Source organism: Eptatretus burgeri, chromosome 1 (genome assembly GCF_056783735.1).
Source record: "Eptatretus burgeri isolate ZD-2024b chromosome 1, Ebu_testis_v1, whole genome shotgun sequence".
Lineage (NCBI taxonomy): Eukaryota > Metazoa > Chordata > Myxini > Myxiniformes > Myxinidae > Eptatretus > Eptatretus burgeri.
In genome coordinates this window covers 99,306,744-99,333,022 of record NC_140961.1, presented here as the reverse complement: position 1 = coordinate 99,333,022, position 26,279 = coordinate 99,306,744, and the positions used below count along the sequence as shown (strand labels likewise).

At 40.2% G+C, this 26,279-nt stretch overlaps 1 protein-coding gene across 2 annotated transcripts in view; it reads left to right on the top strand.

The window, feature by feature from the left end:
* NCAPD3 (non-SMC condensin II complex subunit D3) overlaps positions 1 to 26,279 on the top strand; it is a 248,830-nt gene that overhangs the window by 81,223 nt on the left and 141,328 nt on the right. For both annotated transcript variants that reach the window (XM_085893013.1, XM_085893010.1), the window contains exon 14: positions 7,154 to 7,288. In XM_085893013.1, coding sequence (XP_085749139.1) covers positions 7,154 to 7,288 — 135 coding nt within the window. The remainder of the gene's footprint in view (positions 1 to 7,153; positions 7,289 to 26,279) is intronic.

Here is a 26,279-nt window from a genome sequence, read left to right as displayed (position 1 = left end):
TCGGTGTGGCATCGAGTTGGGTTCTGGAGTCGGCTGAGAAGAGTTGTGGGAAGAGGCCAAGGAGCTCGGGTCCAAGGCGAGAAGAACGGCGGTCGGCGACGAGGTCGCGGTGTGGGATCGCTCGTCGCGGTACCCAAGCCAGCCAGCCATTCTCCCTCCCCCAGGGCATCAACAATTCCCCCTTTCCCCCCCGTGCTGAGATAGTGCAAAAAGGGGGCCCCGTTCCCACCCCACTCCAAACGTTGTGCCAACGAAATCGGCCAAGGAGCACGGAGTCGGGGCACAGCCACGCGGCCACATCTGCGGCTCGTCCGTGTCACGAGGACGCGGGTAGGACCCCCCCCCCCCGGTCTCGCGGTCCTGGCCGCTCCTTCAGGTCACGCGCGCATATTGGCCTACAGGCCCGTCTGCCCCCTTGTCTATGAGGGTGGCTTCTTTCCTTTGCTTTTGAGTAAATGTGTGTTGGCGCCGTCTGTAAAGTAGAACTGTATAAGTGTTGCCGTGTGTGCGCGTAGTCGGTAGTAACTCTGCGTCGTTGTTGCTTTTGTTTTGATTGCCATATGTGATTTTGACTGTTTGGCTGTATATATGTGTTTTCCGTGTGCCGGGAAATAAGTGTGCTTTGTGTGAACTGTTTTCCCATTTCGCTTCGTCTTTTCTTTATTGGCCCTCCATCCTGCTTCACGTAAAGGGTTCGTAGTGGGCTCAGGACACCCGGTAATTAATCCGAACCGTCGAGGCCGACAATAACACCTCTCGGTTATCACTGTAGCACGAACGCACCGCTTAAGCAGTTCATGTCCGGAGTCGACCTGCGGCGAGCTACGATCGCCCGGTTTACCATCCGCGTGGGTACTTTGGTTCGTAGAGTTTGGCGAACAACCCTATCCTACGCGGGTGGCCGATTGGCACGATTGTGGTGAGGTCGAAAGGCCCACCCGTGACTGGCTCCGGGCGATAGTTCCCGGAGGGTCACGACTGAATTGTCCGTCCGGTGGGCGACGCGGTCGCTATTCGAGTGACGCGGCCGTTCGCACGCCGGTGGGCGCGAATTCGCAACACTGGTGTCCGGGAGTGTGATTCGAATCCCTCCCGCCTCCAAGCTAAATTCACGGGGAATCGGTCCCGGGGTGAGAGGAGCGACCCCCGATTCCCTCCAAATTACGAGCGATTTAAATTAACCCCTTACGAGAAATAAGATGGAGTCTCAAGGCGAGCGGGAGCCGGGGGTATTAGAGATGGATGTAGAATTGGTAGAATCCATGGTCCAAGATGAGATCCCCGTGCAGGAAATGCTTGTGACACAGGATGAATTTCCCCAACCGAACCCAGAACCCGTAATGGGTGCGGCAGCGGCCGCGGTGTTTGACACCTCCCCTCCCCCTCGCCGCCAAAACCCCCCGATCCTGGACGAATCGTCTCAGCCGGGCACACCCGACATGGCCCAGCTATGCGCCATGTTGGCGGCAATGAATGCGAACATAAACAGCAAAATAGATGGAGTGAATAAACAAATGGAAACAAACACAAAAAAAATTAAAAAAAATGCAGGGTGAGATGCAGCAAATGGGCCGAAGCCTGCAGGCGGGCATGAAAGCAATAACAGCGGAGTGCGTAATGGCGACGCGACGAGTGGGAGCGAACGAGCTGGGGGGGGGAGTGCAACGGCTGTCAGGCCCGCAGTGAAGGGGGGAACAAAAAAATAATTCGGGGGACGTGTTGGGCGAGAAGTGTAAAGGTGACCAAGAGGGAAAAACTAATTAGGGTGACTGAGACGTGCACGAGGGAGATAAGACACGAGGTGAAAGGAATTGGGAGGGAGAAAAAAGAACAATTAAGACGGAAAGCAAGGATGAGGTACGCGGAGATCGTGAAAGAGCAAGGAGTGAAACAGAGGGAAGGACGGGAGCGACTTAAGGAGAAAGCAAGGTTGACCAACGTAAAGATAAGGGAAAGACGCCAGAAAGAAGCAGAGACTAAGAGACACAAGGAGACGACAGAAACTAATAAATCTACAGAGACACGGGAGATAGAGGGTGAATTGGACGGGGCTGGTTACGAACACACAGAGTTAGTGGAGGACGATGAGGGTGAGCTCGCGGAGCGTGTAGGGACTCGGTGCGAGCAGCTGGATGGCCTTCTCCAGGAACGAGGGGAGGGAGTATGCCGCCTTGAGGCGAATCATGACCAGGTGGGTTCGGTCGTGCTTTGCGAGGTCGAGGGGAGGAGTGCTGCGAACGGGTGCACGGAGAGCTTGGGGGGTATAGAGACCCCGGAACCCCTTGTGGTGGCACTGATCCCCAGTGTGGCTGTCCCTTGTGGTGGCACTGTGGTGTGAGTGTGTCCCCGTGTGTGAGTGGTGTGGTTGTATGTGTGCCGGAGTACGTGCCTCCCAGCACGCCGTGCGTGGAACAAACCACGGGAGTGAGTGAAAGGCCGCGAGTGAGTGGGGCCACGTGTGCAAGGGGATCGATAGCGCGAGTGAGTGGGCGGCCGAGTGTGAGGGAGACAGCGTGTGTAAGGTCGCTGTGTGTAAGGGAAATGTCGGTCGGCATGCGTGAGCATGCAGCCGCGTCTCCCGGTGTGAATGTGAGTTTAATGGAGTGCAGTCTGAGCGTCGTAACACGCAAGTGTGCGTGGGTGGAATGGCGACAGAGAGACGAGGGCCGAGTAGCGGACGTACCTGTTTCGGGGACTGCGCTGGGTTTCGCCCAGCAGCGAGCGCGAGGTCTGTGCTGTGCAACGCACGAGGCCGCCACGTGCTCGCTTGCGGGAGTGAATCCCGGTCCGGAAACGAGCGCGGTGAATGTTGCCGATCCCGCGACGGACAAAGTTTAGGCAGGATTATGGATTCGGACCGGATGGGTTCTCCACGCGAGCTTGTGTAAAGCTCCAATGGGCAGAGCACATGTGTTCGCGTGGGGAACCCCTCGAGACGTGAGGCTTGTGGTTTTTTTTTATTACCTCGCTGGGGTCTGGAGTTACCTCGCTGGGGTCTGAAGCCGCCATTTTTTTTGACCTCCTCAACCATTCCTCGACTTGGAACAGGCCACAACAATTTTTTTAACAATCAGAAATAGTTGCGAAAACTCCTTTCGCGCTGTCTTCCCCTTCCCTCCCCTCCCCCTTGCGCTGCCTTCCCCTTCCCCTCCCCTCCACCTCGCGCTGTCTTCCCCTTCCCCTCCCCTCCCCTCGCGCTGTCTTCCCCTCCCCTCCCCTCCCCTCGCGCTGCCTTCCCCTTCCCCTCCCCTCCCCTCGCACTGCCTTCCCCTTCCCTCCCCTCCCCTCGCGCTACCTTCCCCTTCCCTCCCCTCCACCTCACGCTGTCTTCCCTCCCCTCCCCCTCCCGCTGTCTTCCCTCCCCTCCCACTCCCGCTGTCTTCCCTCCCCTCCCACTCCCGCTGTCTTCCCTCCCCTCCCACTCCCGCTGTCTTCCCTCCCCTCCCTCGCGCTGTCTTCCCTCCCCTCCCCTCGCGCTGTCTTCCCTCCCCTCCCCTCGCGCTGTCTTCCCTCCCCTCCCCTCGCGCTGTCTTCCCTCCCCTCCCCTCGCGCTGTCTTCCCTCCCCTCCCCTCGCGCTGTCTTCCCTCCCCTCCCCTCGCGCTGTCTTCCCTCCCTCCCCTCGCGCTGTCTTCCCTCCCCTCCCCTCCCCTCGCGCTGTCTTCCCTCCCTCCCCTCCCCTCGCGCTGTCTTCCCTCCCCTCCCCTCCCCTCGCGCTGTCTTCCCTCCCTCCCCTCCCCTCGCGCTGTCTTCCCTCCCCTCCCTCCCCTCGCGCTGTCTTCCCTCCCCTCCCCTCCCCTCGCGCTGTCTTCCCTCCCTCCCCTCCCCTCGCGCTGTCTTCCCTCCCTCCCCTCCCCTCGCGCTGTCTTCCCTCCTCTCCCCTCCCCTCGCGCTGTCTTCCCTCCCTCCCCTCCCCTCGCGCTGTCTTCCCTCCCTCCCCTCCCCTCGCGCTGTCTTCCCTCCCCTCCCCTCCCCTCGCGCTGTCTTCCCTCCCCTCCCCTCCCCTCGCGCTGTCTTCCCTCCCTCCCCTCCCCTCGCGCTGTCTTCCCTCCCTCCCCTCCCCTCGCGCTGTCTTCCCTCCCCTCCCCTCCCCTCGCGCTGTCTTCCCTCCCCTCCCCTCCCCTCCTCGCGCTGTCTTCCCTCCCTCCCCTCCCCTCGCGCTGTCTTCCCTCCCCTCCCCTCCCCTCGCGCTGTCTTCCCTCCCTCCCCTCCCCTCGCGCTGTCTTCCCTCCCCTCCCCTCCCCTCGCGCTGTCTTCCCTCCCTCCCCTCCCCTCGCGCTGTCTTCCCTCCCCTCCCCTCCCCTCGCGCTGTCTTCCCTCCCCTCCCCTCCCCTCGCGCTGTCTTCCCTCCCCTCCCCTCCCCTCGCGCTGTCTTCCCTCCCCTCCCCTCCCCTCGCGCTGTCTTCCCTCCCTCCCCTCCCCTCGCGCTGTCTTCCCTCCCCTCCCCTCCCCTCGCGCTGTCTTCCCTCCCTCCCCTCCTCCCTCGCGCTGTCTTCCCTCCCCTCCCCTCCCCTCGCGCTGTCTTCCCTCCCCTCCCCTCCCCTCGCGCTGTCTTCCCTCCCCTCCCCTCCCCTCGCGCTGTCTTCCCTCCCTCCCCTCCCCTCGCGCTGTCTTCCCTCCCTCCCCTCCCCCTCGCGCTGTCTTCCCTCCCTCCCCTCCCCCTCGCGCTGTCTTCCCTCCCTCCCTCCCCCTCGCGCTGTCTTCCCTCCCCTCCCCTCCCCCTCGCGCTGTCTTCCCTCCCCTCCCCCTCGCGCTGTCTTCCCTCCCCTCCCCCTCGCGCTGTCTTCCCTCCCCTCCCCCTCGCGCTGTCTTCCCTCCCCTCCCCCTCGCGCTGTCTTCCCTCCCCTCCCCCTCGCGCTGTCTTCCCTCCCCTCCCCCTCGCGCTGTCTTCCCTCCCCTCCCCCTCGCGCTGTCTTCCCTCCCCCTCTCCTCCCCATTGCACTCCGATTCCGGATCTGCTAAAAAAAAATTTTAAGTGCTTCTTCACCAATGAGAGATTGGGCTAATCTGATATAGAGCACGATATCTCAAAAAGTTGTGGACGGATTTGTATGAAACTTGGTGGATACGGGTGTGTGAGGAGGACGAATTGATTCGATTTTGGTAAAGATCCAGATCCATATACGAGACATTTAATTTTTTTAAGTGATTCTTCACCATTGAGAGATGGTACTGAAAATGATATATAGCATGATATTTCAAGAATTTATGGGGCCTGATATGTTCTATTGGATCAGGAATTGTGTGGCGGAGGTATGCGCACTGTTGAGTGCCCTTTCAGTTTGTGAAGTGACTGGGGAAAAAGTGTTCAATCCTTACAGAAGAGGTCAGCCTATCACTTCAATTATTTTTTTCAGTTTATTGAACCTTTTTATTTTATATTGCTCGCTATGCTAACATCCATAGTCTTGCCACATGAGTTGCAGACATTCATCATGTTACTGATCGTATAACCAGGATATTAAAAAAATTGTCACCGATCTACACAAAATACCCCATCATGACAAAGTGAAAACATGTTTTTAGACTTTTATTACAAATTAATTATAAATCAAAAGCTGAAATGTCTTGCATCAATAAGTATTCAACCCCCTGAGTCAATACTTTGTAGAAGCACCTTTGAGAGTGATTACAGCTTCGAGTTTTTTCTTGGGTATGTCTGTATCAGCTTTTGTACATCTGGATTTAGGAATTTGCTCGCATTCTTCCTTGCAGATTTGCTCAAACTCTGTCGAGTTGGATGGGAAGTGTCGGTGAATAGCAATCTTCAAGTCTTTCCACAGATTAATTATCAATTGGATTCAAGCCTGGGCTTTGGTTGGGCCATTCAAGGACTTTCACATGCTTGTTCTGAAGTCATTTCAGTGTTGATTTGGCTGTATGTTTGGTGTCATTGTCCTATTGGAACGTAAATATTTGCCACAGTCCAAGTTTTTTTGCACCCTGAAGCAGGTTCTTCTCAATGATTTGCCTGTATTTGGCTCCACTCATTTACCTCCATCCTTAAAAGTCTCCCAGTCTCTGCTGCTGAAAAGCATCCCCATAGCATGATGCTGCCACCACCATGCTTCACAGTATGGCTGGTGTGAGATGGGTTTTGAGCTGTGCTTGGTTTCTGCGAGACGTAGAGCCTTGCATTCAGGCCAGAGTTCAATTGTCGTCTCATCAGACCACATAATCTTTTGCCTCGTACTGTCAGCCTTTCACGTGCCTTTATGCAAACTCCAAGCGTGCCGTCATGTGCTTTTCTTTTTTCTCAGGAGTGGCTTCTGTCTGGCCACTCTCCTTTAAAGCCAAGATTTGTGAAATGCTGCAGAGATCGTCCTTCTGGCAGGTTCTCCCAACTCAGCCAAGAAACTCTGTAGTTCTGTCAGAATGTTCATTGGGTTCTTGGTCACCTCCTTGACCAAGGTCCTTCTTGCCCAGTTGCTCAATTTGGTCAGATACTCAGTTTTAGGAAGAGTCTGGGTCGTTCCAGATTCTTTCAATTTCCTAATGATCGAGCTCACTGTGCGTTTGGGAACTTTCAACACTCCAGAAATTGTTTTATACCCTTCCCCAGATATATGCCTCCTCAATTCTACAGACAGTTCCTTGGACTTCATCATGGTAGAGGTTCTGTTCTGACATGCACCGTCAACTGTAGGACGTTGTATGGAAAGGTGTGTTTCTTTCTAAATCATGTCCAATCAATTGAATTGGCTACAGGTGGACTCCAGTCAAGTTGTGGAGACATCAAGAATGATCAAAGGAAATTGGTTGCACTTGAGCTCCATCTGAAGTGTCATAGCAAAGGGGTTGAATCCTTATTGATGCAAGACATTTCAGATTTTCATTTTTAATTAGTTTGTAAAAAATTCTAAAAACATGTTTTCACTTTGTCATGATGGGGTATTTTGTGTAGATCAGCGGCAATTTTTTTTTTAATTTACTCCATTTTAAATTCAGGCTGTAATACAAAATGTGAAAAAATCGAGGGGTGTGTATACTTTCTGAAGGCACTGTACCTACAAGCTCTGCCAGCCCTTCTGACCTTGTTAATTTTATGCAATTATTGTTGTCGACCTGCTTAAAGTAATAGCTTTACTTTATGCAGATAATTGTATCAGTTCTCATTTTTTCCCTTTTTCTAAACTCTGTTGCTATTTTGACCAGGTTTTGGTGGTTCTTCTTTGTCATGAATTGTTGCCTCTCAACAAATCGCAACTGGATCTGCTGCAGGAGCACTGTCGTGATCCAGCCCTGTCCGTACGCAAACAGGCTTTACAGTCCCTCACACAGCTGCTGAAGGTTTTAAAAATACTACACACCACTGCACTTACACACTTTTGTATAGTCTTGTTATTTGAATGTTTTTGAGATAAATTCTATTTAATGTAAAAAAAAAAAGTATTTTGGTGTAATGTTCTATTATATAATGCGGTGTTGTGTGTGCCCCGGTTTAGAATAGGTACCTGCGTGTCGTAAGAGGCGACTAAAAAGGATTGGCGTCAGGAAGGGCATCCGGCCATAAACAACATTGCCTCAAAATGGGGAACCATGATGGAAGATTATAATGGGACCCGCAAGGCTAACGCTGCTCTAGCAAGGGAAAATTGCCTTAAAATGTTTGTGTGTGTGTTTGTACGTTCTCGCATTCAGTTGTCTCCCTTTTCCGGCTGCTGCTTCCCACTGTTTTTGAAAAGCTCAGTGCACAGGCAAAGCTCAGCATTCAACCAAAATAAATGCATGATACCAAACAAGATTCATTTTAAATGTATAAATACAACATGGAGTCGCAGTTTTTATTCATAATGTCTTAAGGTATGACCTGCGCTGACAGGATGCACTCAAGGTATGCACACTCTCTAAGCTGTCTGGCCTTGGTTTGAATCTCTGCCCCAGCTATAAGCTGTCATCCTGGTGTTTCACAGACTGGGTGAATCTTCAATGTTGTGCCATCCCTTTGATGGTCGTTAAACTGGGAAACCCATCTACCGACATTAGTTGGTGGACGTTAAAAATCCCCTCGGTGTCCTTCGCATAGAGTAGGCGAGCTATCGCTGGAACCCTGAACAAATTCCTGCCCAAATTACTGCTGTGAAGGCAATGGCAAATCACCGACACATCTGAACTCAGGATCCTAGGATCCCAAGCCCACCACCCTAACCATTATGCCAACACCAGGCATATGAGTAGTATGAAAGACATTAAATGTGGTCTGTGTTGTTGCTTCCTTCCTTGCCTTTCAACTTTTAAACAGGATAGAGCACGGACATTTAGAGATGGGAAATGGGGGAGAACGGGGGATTGGTGAGAAGTGGTAGGGTGAGGAGAGTAATTTCCTTCTGTATCCACACTGTCCATCCCCATTCCTCCCCACCCTATTGATTGTCTAAGTCTCCCTCTATTTTGTCATTCAACTCCACTGTTGGCATTCCCCCCACTCCCCTCTCTCTCTGTTACTTTTGTCCTGTTGTTTCCTGATGCATTCAGTGTTCTCGCTCTTCCACGACACTTGACTCAAATACAAAAAACAAATCGTCATAGGTTGGTGACCATTGTTCAGGCTTGATGGCCCAAATGGTCTCTTTCTTTGTTGTAGTTCTTTGGAAGGGAAGTCATCTATTTTATTTTGCAAACCGTGGTTTGTCTCCTGTTTACAGTGGCCGCTTCTTGTGCTGCATTTGAAAACCTCAACAATCACTTTTGAAATAATGGGAGAGCAGGCATGAATAATGCTGATGCCAAATTTTAATTTGCAAGCAGGATATTTCCCCCTATTTTTCGACCAATTACACCCCCGTCACCTGATGTTGCATCAACATTTTGCGGTAGGCGGTGTGATTACTTCAGAGCTTTGGCTCTGAGTGAAACCAAGAGCAACACGATGAATCTTTTCAAAGTCCGTGAAATCATTTAGATTGATGAATTAATTTAAACTTTTCCCCATCACTGGGATTGTGTGTGTGTGTGTGTGTGTGTGTGTGTGTGTGTGTGTGTGTGTGTGTGTGTGTGTGTGTGTGTGTGTGTGTGTGTGTGTGTGTGTGTGTGTGTGTGTGTGTGTGTGTGTGCGCGTGTGCGTGTGCGCGCGTGCGCGTGCGTGTGTGCGCGCGCGTGCGCGTGCGTGTGCGTGCGCGTGTGTGTGCGTGCGTCGGTTGTTGATTGGAATCTCCATATGTGGGTTTCAGAAGGTGCAATGAAGCCCAGGGCTGGAAGTATCCACCTCCATTTCGATAATGGATCACAATTCATGGACCAAGCTGTGAAGTTATCTTGTTCTCAAAGTTTTGTTCGGAGGGCTATTTTCAGGATTGTTACCGAGCCCCCAAACAGCTGACACCGGAAGTTTGTTTGTAGTCATATTCCCAGGGATGGTTTTTAAGATCTCCATAAGAAAAAAAACAATTTTGTATACATGGTACAGACTTGTGAAAGAGCTACAACACAGAACGGATCAGACCGCAATATCATGAAAATGAAGCTGAACGTGAGTGGGGAAATGCCAACAGCAGTATGGATGGAGAAGATAGACAGTGTTGGACAAACAAGGGATGCAGGTAACGAGGGGTGGGGGAGAACACAAGGGGTAGACAAGATGAATACAGAAGCAAAATTTTGCGAAGGGTGGAAGATGGTTTCATCGGTGGAGAAAAGATCATGGTGTTGGATGGGGGATGATTTGACATGCTAGTGAATAGCTGTCTTGAAGACCTGGAGGGAAGATTGAGATTGAAGAGAGTATGGAAGTTGGTTCCACAAGTGGGGGTGGGGGGGAAGAAAGAGGAACAAATGAGTGTGGATGAGCAGTAGTTCTGGATTTTTGTAGTTTCACAAAAAGGGGGTTGCTGGTGTACTGTATGCATCCTACAGATTCCTGGAGACTTGTGGTGGGGTGGAGGGGGAGGTGTGGCAACGCATGGAGAGGGCACAAGGTGCAAGACCAGAAAGGAGGCAGAAGAAGACAGAGACCAACGACCTGTCGGTGATTGTGAAGTGATAGGCCCATCGGCTCAGCTCCATCGCAAGAGATTCCAATAATCTTGAAGGCTTTGGTTTCCACAGCCTCAAGCTGAGCAAGGTGTGAGGCAGGGGCACCAGCCCAGAGGGGAGAGCAGTATTCCCTCAAGCTCTGGACAACAGCCTTGTCGGTGGATTGGACTTCCTGTGTGTCGAGGAAAGACTGCATGACGGAAGGTGCCCAGTCGGCTGGCACCTGGCTTTGGAGACCAACTTTGAAATGTGGCCTGCCCAAGAGAGTTCATGGCTGAGAGTGAGACCCAAGAGTTTGAGTGATTGAACTTCTTTGAGAGAGTTGTTGAGAAAGTAGATGAGAGAACTTGCAGTACTGTCAAGGGACAGAGACAGACAAATATTTCTCAGGGTTAAAAGACCTATTCCAAGTGTTTGACTCGTCTGTCATTTTTGTCAAGGTCTGAAGAGAGGGTATAGACTGCTGCCTGTCTTGTATTTGTTGTCTGTCTGTCCTCTTTATCATTTCTGCCTGTCTCCATACAAAAAAGGTCCTCCTTCATCATTCCCGTTGGTCTAATCATTGGTACAATTTTGGCACTCTTCAACTTCCAGGATCTTTTGACTTCTTTTTTGAGATCCTGGTATTTGTTCATTTCCTAGATTTCGGTGTTTAGGCCAAAATTACTCGGCACTGATACCTCAATTAGCAATGTCATCTTTTCTTTTTTTTTGTGTCGAAGTACTATATGCGATTGCAATGCTTTGTTTTCTATGGCCATGCTCAATGGGATAATCAGGTCAAACGTGAGCATTACTTCCTCGTTTTCAATTATTGCTTTTTGGTTCATGTTTCCGTGAGTTTTCTGAAACTGATATTGAAACTTTTGCAGATGTCAGTGAGTTATTCCACATATACTGAGATGCAATGAAAATGCATACCAAATTAAAATTGACATTTATTTCATTGCATGTTTAAAAGGATCAAAATAGTAAGTAATTAAATATGCATGATGGACGTCTGTTAATGGGTGTTTGATTGTCTTTAAGTCCGGTTTGTGTATGGACGTTTGAGTCTGACTGCAACCATATGGCAAATCTTGGAAATGGTGACCAGTGGTTAAAAAGAAAACTTGCTGTATGGGAAACGTGTGTATCCACACCCCATAAAAGCACAGGTTGCCATAGTTGTGAGGCTGTCAATTAAAATGCCGCATCAAACGAATGGTCAGAGGAACCAAGCCATTTGTATGCTGAATAGTGGAATCTGTCAAAGAGTTGCTCGACACTTTTATGTCCACCAGTCAACAGTTTTTGAAGACAGAACCGATAACAGAGCCACAGGAAAGGTCAGTGACAGTCCTCGTCCTGGTGCATAATGTGTGACATCAGCAAGACAAGACCGATACATCGTCGTCAGTGACCTCCGCAACTGCTTCAGGACAGAATGAGAAACGGCCGCAACCACCGTTGGAACGAGGGGATGACTCCTCGGTGACACATCTTGACACAACAACGATGGGCTGCAGCTGGTTGTAACGTGGGTGGAAGACAGTGGGTAAGCGTCGTCATCTCCGATGAATCAAGATTCCACATCAGTTTTCCAGATGGACGTGTTCGCATGTACCGTCAGCAAGAACACTGTTTCGCTCAAGACTGCATTATTGAGAGAGACCATTTTGGAGGTGGTGGTGTTATGGTTTGGGAAGCAATCATCAAATGAACTCGCCACACAATGTTGCAGAGCTTACTGCAGCTTTACAGTTCCGTTGGAGAGCAATACGACAACCTCTGATCTGCCGCCTGTGTTTATCTGTGCCCCATAGACTTCAAGCATGCATCGCCACCCAAGGTGGTCACACTCGATCTTGAATTTATAGACCCCTGCATCGTTTGTCGTTTTTGTGACATAATGTGCACATCTTGATTTTCCTGTCTCTGTGCATGTTCTGTAGGACTGTCCCTGACAAATCTCATGTGAAGGCATACATTGATCCTTTTTCACATGCTCTGAAATAAATGTCAATTTTAATTTGGTATGTCTTCAATGCTCCTCAGTGTACTTTATTGTGCCTTTGTGTGTTCAACTGTTCTGACATGAGTTAATTTTTGTTTTTTGTTTTACTTCCCGATAGGAGGTGACTCGTGCTTTTTGTTTCTACCCTGAAAAACCTACACTTGTCCGATTGACTCAGTCCCACTGTTTTCTTAAAATCATTGATGTTGTTTCTGGTCTTGGCCATTTATCCTGGTGATTCATGCATTTGTTTTTTTTTAGTTTGTTTGTTTTTTTTAGTTTGTTTGACTTGTATCTACTCCTGAACCGCTGGATGGAATGAGTTGAAAACTGGTGGTTGTCCTTGCGGTGTGCCCAAGAAGGTTTTGAGGTGAAAAAACGATCATAATCCAAAGGGCGTTTGAGGTGAGGGAATTACCCCAATTCTCTCCAAGTTAGTGTATATCAGTAGGGTAAGAATACTGATTCTGGCTCACTTTTCCCCATGTAAATGAATGGGGGATTTTCAGCAATGAAATTTTTCTTTTTTTTTCCCTAAAAAATAAATCCCCTTTTTAGCCCAAGGTATATTTATTTGTCTCCCCTTTTAACCTGGAGACACTTTTTTTTTTTCAAAGAATCCATGCAATAAGATAAAGATTTGTTCAAGTACTAAAGTGGTAATGTGATTTGTTAAAGGTGATTCGAAAGAAATATCTGAAACGTCTAAGCCTCGGGACACTTGTTATCAAATAACCGATGCATATTGTTGAGCTCACTCATTGAACCTATAAACATTTGTTCATTCTCAAATTCCTTCAATAGTTTAATTTTCTTTGCACAATAATCCCCATCTAAAATATTTAAAAACAAAACATTTGAATCTTTATATTTTTTTAAGATACCCCTTTTGTGCCATTACGAAATGATAAACTTCTCTTAATGATCTCATCTGACCACCTCCTGAGTTGCATATCATTTTGAGATTGTAGTAAATTATTTTTCCATTGTTCAATTGATAACCATCAAATTTTTCAGTCCATTCAAAGATATTTATTATTTTCTTTACATCCTCCAAGACTATTTTTGGACAAGACTATTTTTTTGGACATTACAAGACATCCTCCAATATATACCAAGACTGAGATTTTCTCCACTCTTTAGTTTGACTAATACTTGGTTCGACCATTTATATATTGTGAAAAACGCGGCGGTAGCCCTTAAAAACCGTAACCCATCTTCCCATCGTTAAAACTTGTGTCCATATGGAACACAATCTATTCTATTCACTCTATCATACAATACCCATATGGAACACAATCTATTTTATACACTCTATCATACAATATCCATATGGAACACAATCTATTCCATTATCTAAAATAAATCTCTTATCATCAAAGGCTCCTCATGCCTTTTTATTTACTTCTTCACTATATATCTTATGTTTATAACTTCTTATTGTATTCATTTTCCTATATTCTTCTTTCTTATTCATCAAACAATTATAATAATTTCTAAAAGTTATTGATTTCTTTATTACATATTTCTTGATTCCCTTTAACCTTTTATCAATCTGATCACCATACTTATAAGCATATGCCTTTGCTCTCAATCCAATAAACTCACTCATTACTTTTCCACCCAACTCATCCTTAAACTTACCAATAACCTTGTAATTCTTTTTTGAACTCACTCTTCTTACTAAAATTACTTGTATCATATACTCCAATATTTTTCTTCATATCTTTTTATAAACATCGTCAGTTTTTATATCTAGAATAAAACTATCAGTGTCCATACACAACAATGAAACATTTTCACCATACTCTTTCTTTAAATCATTATAGAAATAATCATACATCAATATCTTTGATAAATCAAGAACTGCTGTTCCAATATAAATTGGTTTATCCATGACAATACTTTCCTTTTTCATATGAATAGCAGAAAAGTTCTCTGAAAAAACCTCTTCTCTCTCAAAACTTGGTTTATTTATCAATCTAGAAGCTTCTTTCCAAGATGTTGCAAATCTAATGTTTTGCCTGTTTCTAACATTCTCCATTGTCTTTCCAAAGACAGCATTATTCATCAATTTATAGAATTCCCCTTCAAATTTTACTTTTGTATTTGTTCTCGTATCTGTATTGAATTTAATATACTTTTTCATCCAAGGACTTTGTTTAAATTTTAAAACTCTATGAATTTTAGCTACTCTCAACCCAGCAGATAAATATTGTCTCAAGTTCCTTTGATGCAAAACATATCCCTCTTTATCATAGAATGTTGTTAATAACTTTTCTGTTGATTTACCTTTAATATTAAAACTTTTATGATAATCACTTAACCATTCTTTCTTTGGGGTTTCTTTCTCACATGCAAAAGGAAGATCTTTATGCTTATTATGAAGATCACTTGGGTACCTCAAATCAACTTCAAAATAATAACCTTCTTCTTCCTCATTCAATTCCTCTTGAGAAGAAATAACAATATTCATCAAAGCCTTTTCATAATCCTTTTCTTCCACCCACTCTAATTTACCATAAGGCAGAGATTGAGACATTGCCCATCCATACAAATTATTAGCATCAAAGTACATCAAATAATTACTATCTTTTTCACTCTCATAATTTGGAAGATATTTATTATTTGCTTTAGCATATCTTTTTGAACATACTTGTGATATTCCACCTCTCTTAGAATTCTCAATCATCAAAAGCATATCTACATCACTGACTAAATCTATATCTTGTTTTGTCATTTTCAACATTGCACTCCAAGCTAAACCAGGAGCTGTGAAATAGTGGGCAGGATCTAATACATAACAATTTTTATTATGACAGAGTGATCTAAAAGCTTCAAACACATCAGCTAACAATAAAACATCTGTTTTTAGATACAAATCATGATATTCTCCAAGGTTCTTTATCTAAAATATTTTCCAAATTTCTTGTGCGTGTTTATATTCCTTATCACTTATCTCTTCTTCATAAAGGTTATTATAGAAACTTTCTTTTGAAGGAAGTTGTGTTTCTTTAAATCTCATAAATTAATCCATATAACCATAAGGATAAATTCCCTTACTTGTAAGAATTTTCTCTTTACTTTGAATTTCATTCCTTGTTTCAATTTCCTCTCGAGTTAGAATTCCCTCTTTAATCAGAATTTCATCTACAATCAGAATTTCCTCTTTAGTTAGAATTTCATTCTTTGTTCGAATTTTCTGTATAATTAGAATTTCATCTTCAGTAAGAATTTCTTCATTAATTTCCTCATTAATTAGAATTTCCTCTTCACTTTGAATTCTCTCTTTAATCTGAATTTCCTCTTTAGTTAGAATTTCCTCTTTTGGAAAGAATGAATTAAGATTTGGAAAAGAGCCCGTGGAGCTAAGATTTGATGCGAGGTTGGCTGGTGGTGTTCCCACATGAACTTGTAAGAATCAAGAAACCGAATACGAGTTATAGGTTTTGTGAATATCATTTTTGTAAATGAAATATACTTTTGACTTGTGTTTGTTATGGCAGAAATATTCCCTGGTGTTTTTGAAAGTTCATTTATAAATAGATGTGTATCACAGTTGGTGCTGTTGTGAAGAAAGACTTGAATAAAAGAAGGTAATTTATAATTAAGATTACAACAGGAATGAGCGGGACCTCTATATTTACCAGTAAGATGACAATGATCCCTAACTTTAGACTCCTCAATTTCCTCCTCACAAATATGACAGATATTGTTCTTTCTAAATTCTAATTTTTCTTCTTTGGTTAATTTCATCGGTTCATTTGTTTCTTTCATTAACTTAGTTAGTCTTATACAATCCTTTTCTAATCGTTTTACAAACTCTTGTGAAGCATTTTTTCCACTATAATGTTCAAGTTTATTATACTTTTCTCCAACAGATGATTTGATATAATAACAGAAACCACAAGGAATATGTTTTTGATATTTATTTGTATATGATTCTTTTGGATTAGGAGAAGCAGTATTTATCTTTTTAAGGATACACTCAAAATCAGCGTATATCACAAATGGGTGCATGATAGATTTATTATAATCTTCAAAAGAAATCTTTTCACCAGGTTTAGGCATTGTAATTACAGCTGATTTTATGATTACTACAATATTTTGAATGTTGTTCTAATCGTTCTTTTGTATGAAATGAATTAAGACATCGCTTACAAGGATATATTTTGTTTGCTGTTCTGAATACCTGAGAAGAGATTAATCTTGATAAATTATTGATGTATGTGTAATGTGAATTCTTTCCAACACTACAATATAAAAGATCAATGTGTGTTTCTTCATTTTTATAGTTGTTTGAAATTTTTAATATTTGAACTTTGTTTGTATCCGTTAATCCATACACATTAATAGAAAGATTATTCTTTTTCTCAAATTTAGGAATATCTGTTAGTGGCATTGGGAATTTAAAATCTTTAATGTCCAAGGTATTCTCACATTTCATATATTGTTTTACTCTTTCTGAATTACATTTTGGTGGATGTAAGTGAGCAAGAACAGACCAGAGAAAACATTTATTATCATTATTCTTAATATTAACAACTGCCTTCTTTCGTTTTATTTCTTTTGGTAATTCAATATAAGAAGAAGCTTTAAGAGGGTTTGATTTTAGAATGTGTATATCTAAAAAGATGATTTTTTTTAATATTGAATCCACTTCCTACCACTGTATTATCAACATCCTCCTCTTGTCTTGATAGTTCTTCATAAACCCCACTATTCAAAAAATCTTGAAATGATGTTATAAAATGAAGATCTGTTCTCATATAAGGAGTTTGTTCTTCATCTTGTCTTTTCATATTCATTTTCACTCCCGTATAAAACTTTAAAGTTTTCATTTCTTTTAATGTCTTTTTAATAAATTTTTCAACATCAGGTTTCACTATTTCAATTGATTCAACTATTGATGATGGACCGGGTTCTCCAAATTGAAAATCCCTATTTTTATATGCCCTTTAAATGCCCCATCAGTGTTTTCAATATAATAGTCTCCCTTTACTTTAAACTCATTTTTCTTGTATTTTTGTGATTGAAGATGTCTATTATAACTACTCTTCAAAACATCCTTTCAGCAGATATCACAATGTTTTCTTTCCAACTCAAGAAGAGATATTTGATGAAATAGATTAAATGTGTGTTTGTTGGTTCGGAGGTGTTTTCTATAATGTTTATATTCGTGATTACAAACATCGCAGTACGTTGTATTCACCATATTTATATAATAAAACTTTGCTTAAACTAAAATTTTCTTGATGAAAATTTCGTTTATTTTACAGGTGAATCTGTGCTTAAACTACAATTTTATTGATGAAAATTTCGTTTATTTTTCAGGTGAATCTGTGCTTAACCTACAATTTTTTCTTGATGAAAATTTCATTTATTTTACAGGTGAATCTGTGCTTAAACTAAAATTTTCTTGATGAAAATTTCGTTTATTTTACAGGTGAATCTGTGCTTAAAACCATTTTATCCTCCAACTTTTTCACTTAATAAATACAATGTTTCAAGACACAAAAGACAAGTTTCAATCAATCTCTTCATTTGTTAAAGATACTGAGAAATATGTCAAGGATGTAAAATTGAACAAAGATAAATATAACAACTATTGGATAAAAACAATTATGGTGGATATGATGAGTTCTTCAATTTACTTCAGTGGAAGGGCTTTTAGTATACCTGGAAGAACATCAATTAAGGTATCTCTAACAAAAGTTTCTCCTCTCCTTCTGGCAATATATTCAAAACTAGAAAAAGCAATGAAACAAGAAAAGGTATCAAAAAATAAAAACCTTATGGATGAAGCTTTAGAAAGAAAAGATAAGACCATCTGTAATATGCAAGGAGAAATTTGTATTTTTTTCAACAACCCTAAAGATATAAATCCTGATGAAATAAAGGATGTTAATATATCAGGTGAAATGACATTTCGTTCAATTGTAGTTTAGGATCATTTTAAAATTACCTTTAATATAAAAAATGTAGCAGTTGAATCTGTTTATGAAAAAATGTATATAGATATCGATGGTAATGTTTTTTTTCTACTAATTAAATATGAGTCAATATTCAACTGAAGATTTTGAAGATTATGAGAGTAATTATGATACCGAGAGTTTGCATTCAAACGATAGTTATGACACCGAGAGTTTGTGTTCAAACGATAGTTATGAAAGTATAGATGATTCTAAAAGTATCGAAGATGATATCGAAGATGAATTTCAGTTTAAGTAAAGTTTTACTTTATAAATATGAATAGTTTACTCGATTTTGAGCCTCTTGAATTCCATGATTCTCCATATGACAAATTTGAGAATTGTCCTGCGTGTGAAAGACGGGGATTAAACACAGAGTCAAAAGCCTATAAACAATGTATATTCTGTGATTATCTTCTAATTAATGGGAATCAAAAATACAAAAAGGAAAATAATTCTTTTAGATTTACACCAAAAATGAATTACTTTACAAGACTGATAAGAGAAATGAATGTAAAGTACGAGGGTGATAACACACCTTTCCTTACAAGGGAAGAAACTGAACGTATTAGAGAAATGTTCAAAGGATTGTTGTTATATATTATTCATGGATGTGATTTTCAGGGAAATATCAACACAAGATATTGCATAAATAAAATAATGGATTATCTTGAAGTTAAACCTGAACTTAGGATAAAATATAGAGTTTCGAGAAAAGCCAATAATAAATTAAATAACCTGTTTTCCAAATATATAAATGAATGATTTTTTACCCATTTGGGAAAATAAGATAAAATTTGACAACCATAAAAATCTCCCAAATTCATTAAGATGCCTCATAGTTGGTTCAAGTGGATGTGGAAAAACCTGCTTACTTTTAAAGATGCTCCTCACTCCCAACTTTTTAGATTATGATAATTTAATAATTTTCACAAAGTCGAGTTTTCAACCAGAGTATCAACTACTCTCACAAGGTTTTAATGCTGGTCTTCAAAAAGAAGATATAATCGGTTTATTTAAACTTCAAAAAAAACACAAATGATTATAACATTGAAGATATAATACAACTATTTTGTGATACACAGAGATGTAAAAAGAAATCAAAACCGATAACTTGCATTCTTAGTGATAATACGGATGATATACCGTCTCCCCAAGATTTGGATAAATCCAAAAAGAACCTCGTTATCTTTGATGATTGTGTTAATGAGAGAAACCAAACGGTAATGGACAGCTTCTACACAAGAGGGAGACATTCTTCTTGTAATTGTATTTATCTTAGTCAATCGTACTTTCAACTTCCTCGTCGTTCCATCAGAAACAATGCTAATACTTTTATTTTATTCAAGTTAAATTCAATAGATATAAACAATTTTTGGAGAGACAATTGTTCTACATTATGTAGTAAAAAGGAATTTGGGGATTACATGAAACACACGACTGAAAAATATAAATATATTGTTGTGAAACAAGATGAGATATTAAAGATATTTTCCAATAAATAAATGGATGCAAAAGAAAGAGCACGAAGATTTGAAGAACATCAAGAGTTGGTTTCAAAAGTTGTAAAACAACAGGAAGACATTAAGAAGAAGCGCACACAAAAACTAACGGGTGAAGAAGCATTTGAAAGAAAACAAGAGAAATTTTTTAAACCACTTTTAAAAACTTCCTAAGAAAAAATTATAGATGTTTCCACAGTTCCCACAATAAAAAATATACTCCCAGAAAGCTCCAAATGTTAAAATATTTCAGTAAAATGACGGAGGAAGAATTAGAGCATATTGGAGAATTAGAATATGATGATGAAGGATTATTTCAACAACTGGAAGAGGTGAATCGACCCCCTGATTATATTGTGAATGCTCTTCAAAACAATGAATATTCAGCGGATTCAAAAACCAAAGCAGGACTCATTCCAACAGAACAACCAGCAATATTTCATCTTGTTCAAGAAAAGGTATTGATATTTAATGATGAATTAAGGTTCTTGAGTTCTGCTCAACTTCCTGCAAAACTAACTCCAAGATTAATGTTTCTTCTCACAAAAGATGGAAAACAAGGTTCAACTGTGAGGGATGAGTCAAAGTATATTGATAAACCATTGGATATGAAAAATAATGATGATAGAGTATATATTGATCTGCTGAACACTCTAAATTATAGGGTTATTCTATCTGGTAAAAGTAGGAAGAATGAGAAGGAGAAACACATTATTCAGGCTTCAAGTGTCCTTGGTTCAGGTGTTAGTTTTCTTCCAAATGACCCATCACAATTAGTTAATAGACTGTTATTGTTGTTAGGCAGTAAGAAGGCTGGAAATAACAATTGTTTTAATGAAGCATCAGCCATTTTAGACCAATTGATGAACATGAAAATAATTAATAAATATCAATATAAAGACATTTTATCTCGTATTAAATAAGATGAGAAGCACAATCCTTAGTTTCAATTTCACAACAAGCGACCACACATCTTCATTCCCATACCCACTATAACTTGACACAACAAAAGAATATGAGGCATCTTTATTGTCCATGGAAACTTATAATACCTTATTTAATATAACCGAGAAAAATGACAAGTTTAGTTATAATCCGGGAAGTGGATACAAAACGATAACAGTCTCACCCGGAGCATATGAGATTTCTCAAATGTCTTCCGAAATTGCTCGTCTTATGAAAGAACAGGGTGATGAACCAAAAAATATTGTTATAGACATTCAAAAACATACTTCAAAATCAACGATTAAAGTTAAAAATAACTACAAGGTTGATTTCACAATTGATAATTCATTTAGAGAGTTATTGGGTTTCTCCTCAAAAAAGATTGAAACTAATGGGACGTTTTACAGTGATAATGTCATTCAAATATCCTCAGGAATAAATTCGGTATTAATTCACTGTGATTTGATTGATGGTGCTTATAATGATGGAAAAAAAACAAATACAATATTTTCATTCAGCGCATACTCAACCCCAATTGGTTATAAATTCAATATGGAACCCAAAAATTTGGTTTATCTCCCTGTGTCAGGAAAAAAACCATACACAGAGTAAATTTTAGGATAACCGACCAAGATAATCGTATGATTTCTTTTAATGGAGAAGTTATATCCATCAGAATTCACCTACGTGAAGTTTTCCAATAAATAAATACGATGGTTATTGTGAGGAAACACGAGTTGGGAAAATATAAAATAATTACAGGGGATGGGATGTTCCTTTCCCCATACTACAAGGGTGAAGGTATGTATCTTGGCAGAGGATACTCTAAACCTAAGAGACAAAGGGGTGTTGGACATCAATTTAGAGGAGATGGGATAATTGATACTCTCATGGGTATTGGTTCAACTATTCTTAAACATAAAGATCTAATTGGTTCAACTGCTTCTGCTGTGGGAAATGTAGCAGGTGCTGTAAAGAGCATAAAAGATGCCCAGAAGGAATCTCATAAATTACAAGCAATAAAAGAAATTAAGAAAGGCAAAACTCAGTTGTCCCCCCAAGAACGACAGAAAATAATTCGAATACTTGGATCAGGGTTTCAAAAGTTTTAACATCTTTTTTCCTAAATAAATACAAGTATGGAAGCAATTGATAGTATCTATGATTTGGATGATACTATTATTATCTCAAACTCCACTAAAAAAGAAGATTACTTCAAGGTAAATGCAATAACTGGAACAGACTGGAATACGAATGGTACAAAAAGTTTTGAAATAAATAATCAACAAACCTATTTGAATCTCTCCAAAAGTTTCTTGTTGTGTAAATTTAAATTCACTAAAGCTGGGAATAACACAAACGCTACACTTGTAAATGATTTCTTCTGGAAATTGTTTGATAGTGTGCGTTTGTATATTGGAACACAAGAAGTTGAAGCGATTGATTATGTCTCTGCTGTATCTGAAATGATGAAATTTACACTCTATACATTCAGTGATAGAATGGGAAAGGGGTCTGTCGAAGGTTTTATTCCTGATATATCAACGGGAACAAACACAGACCCTGGATATACTCAAAGGAAAGGAGCGTATAATGATGATACAAAAGCAGAAAATAGTTTTACTGTGGCAGTTCCTCTTAAAGGTATATTTGGATTTTGTGATCATGATAAAGTTCTGTATGGTCTTAAAATTAGATTTCAACTACAAAGGAATGATAACGAAAATAGATTGCTTTTTGGTGTTGGTAATGCTTTTGGTGATCAGAATAAATTTGTAATTGAGGAAATGAGTTGGTATATTAGTGAATATACTCCTAATCTTAAAACAGAAGAGATGTTGAATAGAAGACTTAACTCAAAGAAACCACTCAGTGTATCATACCTCAAAAGAAGATGTCAACACGTTAAACTAAACCAAACCACTTACACGTGGAATTTGGGTGTTCTGGAAGGAAAGCCACGATATCTGTGGATGATTTTTAAAAAGCCAGATGGTGATACTGCGACTGATATGAATAATGCATTGAGTGATAATGCTAAGGTGAAACAACTTCACGTTTCTCTAGATGGAACATTTTATCCACGAGATAGATTGGAAATTAATTGGGAAAAAAATGATTTTGCTGAAGCATACAAGTCTTACCAAAAGGTGTGTGAAAGTAATGGAAATAAAAAACCTATTTTGGATATGACAGCATTTAAAAGTTTGTATACAATCTATGCGTTTGACCTGAGCGCTCAAAAGGAAACTATAAAGTCTAATCGAGTGGATACTTCCCTATTCATTGAAAGAGGAGAGAGTGAAGAAGTTGATACATATTGTTTGCTTTTGGAAGAAACAGAATTACAGATTAATACAGATAATGGTGTGATGATTAGTCTCACATAATTTTTTGTTAAATAAATGAGTGGCAAAGTACCAACTGGGGTATATGTTAATCAAATCAATCTTCATAAACTATCATCTTGTGTTCAAAATCAAAAGCCTTGTACGATTAACGTTAATACAATTCAGAGAAAAGGAGCAGTAAAAATTGATGTTTTGCTCACAAGAGAACAGGTTAAAATCTTGAATGACACTGGCTCACTTAAAATTAAAATGACAAAACCAATGTTGAAAAAATATTCAATAAGAGAGACGAGTGGAGGATTTCTCCCATTTCTAATTCCTTTATTTGCTGGTTTAAGTGCGGTTGGAGCATTGACGGGTGGTATTTCAACAGCGGTGAAAACTGCCAACGAAAGGAAGGCTCAACTCCAGGTTCAAAAAGAATTGGAAAGACATAACAAAGAGTTGGAGAAACAAATTAGTGGAAGTGGTGTAATTGTAGATTTTGCTGAAAAACTTGAAGGTCTGCCTGATAAAGCGAGATTGTTAGTTGGAGATATGCTTTCTTCTATTGCACAAGCAGGTGTAAAATTAACGAAAAGAGGTAATGGATTATATCTTTCTAATAAATAAATGAGCATTGATGAGTGGTTTAAAGAATTTGGAAAGAATACAACATCAAATTTACAACTTGTCAAATATTGTAAGAAATTAAAAATTCATAATGTGGTTATTTGTATGAGAGATGAATTAACAAATGTGCCGAAACATACAAAGAATATTATTATGAACTTAGAAGATAATAATGGGAACGGTTCTCATTGGGTTTGTATTTTTAATAGTCAAGACAAATATTATTTTGATAGTTTTGGTCTTCCACCACCTGTTGAAGTCATAAAATTCTTACAGAATGGTGTTTATCAAACATTTCAAGTCCAAGAATTAAATTCCAAGTGTTGTGGTCAATTATGTCTGTATGTGTTATTTCAACTCAACAAAAATAAAAAAATTTATGATATTATTTTTAATCTAATATAAATGACTTATGTTGGTGTATCCCAAGAACTGGATATTGATTTATCAAATTATTACACAAAGGCACAGGTTGAACGGCATAAATATAATATAACCAAAAATATTAACATGAAAAATGTTTATAAATTAAAAAATTATCCAAGCCCGACTGACGCGAATGACTTGGTGAGATTAAGCGATTTATCACAATATATATCCTTAAATAAAACGGCCGTGTATTCCAAAGATACAGAAGTGTTGATATTATCTCCAGGTCATACAGAATTCACAGTTCGAATTAAAATAAATTTTTATAAAGAAGGGCGTATCGTTTGTATGAGAATAGAACAATGGGGGTATGATATGAATGATTTAGGGTATAATTGGTCATTTAAAATTAACCTGGAAGACCTGGAACAATTAAATCAGTCTCGTAAGGAAGAATATTATCCACTTGGTGTCGAGAATGAGTTTTGTGGGGCCACGATTAGTAAACAACAAATAAAAGAATTTAATAAGGGTAAATATAATAATGGTTTTGCCCTTGTTTATATCATGAAAACAGAAAAAACAGGATTATATATAATAAGTAAGGAAATACAAAATGATTTAACTATGGGAAGATGGGGAGGTGTTTCGTGCCATAATATTATTCTAACATATATTTCTAATACATAAATGACAGCAAGAAGGCTTCAAGAAAATTATCATTTCTGTGTCCAAGCATACCTTCAAGAAAAGAGTATTCGGTATTTTAATAAATATGTTCTCCAACATACGAATGAGGTATTTTCAATAAAAGATTGGCATTATGCTGATGTTGATAAACCGACAACTTTAGATTTAATTAGAATGTTAAATAATGAAAAAATTATAAAGTTAAGAAAAGGTAAGGCTCTTTTAGAAATTCAAAAGAAATTTTATTGGTTTCCTGTTGTAAAAAAAAATATTTTGGATACAGGAATAACAAGAAATCCTGATGAATATATGTATGACATTCTATGGGGTGTAAGCGATTCAAGGATAATAAGGGATGAGGAAGGAGTTGAAGAAGAGAGGGAAGAGGAGGAAAAGGAGGAGAGGGAGAAGAGAGAGAAGGAGGAGAGGGAGAAGAAAGAGAAGGAGGAAAAAGAGAAGAGAGAGAAGGAGGAGAGGGAGAAGAGAGAGAGGGAGGAAAGAGAGAAGAGAGAGAGGGAGGAAAGAGAGAAGAGAGAGAGGGAGGAAAGAGAGAAGAGAGAGAGGGAGAAAAGAGAGAAGAGAGAGGGATGAAAGGGAGAAGAGAGAGAAGAGAGAGGGAGGAAAGAGAGAAAATGAATAAATATCAAAATATGGAAACCAGTGAGATTAAAAAAAGATTAGGGGTATTAAAGAAAATAACTCAACCCACCGAGGAGGAAAACAAAGAATTGACAAGTCTATTTGCAATACTTTCGACAAGACTATTGACATCGACAAGATATGGATTTTAATTCAAGTTTTTCATTTTTTTTTTCTTAAATAAATGGAGGAGAGAGTGAAGGCATTTCTAAGGATTCTTTATGTTTTAAAAATTAAGATTCAAATGTGCATGTTGGAAACTAAAAATGTTTTTGCACTCTGCAGGAATTTTTCTCATAAATAATTGAGTTATTGTCTCAAATGTAAAAAGAAAACTAATACTAAAAATATTTCATATATTAAAAGTAAAAATAACAGGGTTATACAAAAAGGTATATGTTCGGTGTGTGGTTCAAAAAAAATCTATTTATCTCCAAACACAAACTAGGAGGAGATGTACAAAAGTTTTTATCAGGAAGTAAATTTACAACTACTGGAATACCAGGGGAATTACATCTACCAGGGTATTCTTTCTGTGGTCCAGGCACAAACTTGGATAAAAGATGAGATGAGGCAGACAATCCTAAATCATTGAGTAAACCCATCAATAGAGTTGATGAAGTGTGCATGAGACACGATATTGATTATGGGAATACCACAACGTTGGAAGAAAAGCATGAAGCCGATAGAGAAATGTTGTATAATTTGTCTCTGATACAAAATCCAACCTTGAGAGAAAAAGTTGATCGGTTCATTGTGAAGAAGATGATCAGTGCTAAATTGAAACTTGGAATTGGAAATTCAAAAAACTTATAGGCCCTAATGATTTCATTAAGACTGAAGAGCAATTAGCTGATGAATTACATAAACCAATATTCACAAAGTTTCGTAGAAGGAAAGTTTATTCCAAGGAAGTTCATTATATCTGGTCTGCTGATTTGATTGAACTCAATAATGATAAGGGGTACAAGTATGCTTTAACCGTTATTGATTTGAGGAGTAGATACGCATGGGTTGTACCATTAAAAAACAAAACGGGTAATACTCTTATGTTAGCCTTTCAACAGATATTTAATAAAAGTAAGAGAAAACCTAAAAAATTGTGGACTGATGAGGGTAGAGAGTTTTATAACAGGACATTTATGAATTTTCTAAAAAATAACAGTATTACATTATACAGTACCTTTAATGAAGGGAAGGCAGTTGTTGAACGTTTTAATCGTACCTTAAAAG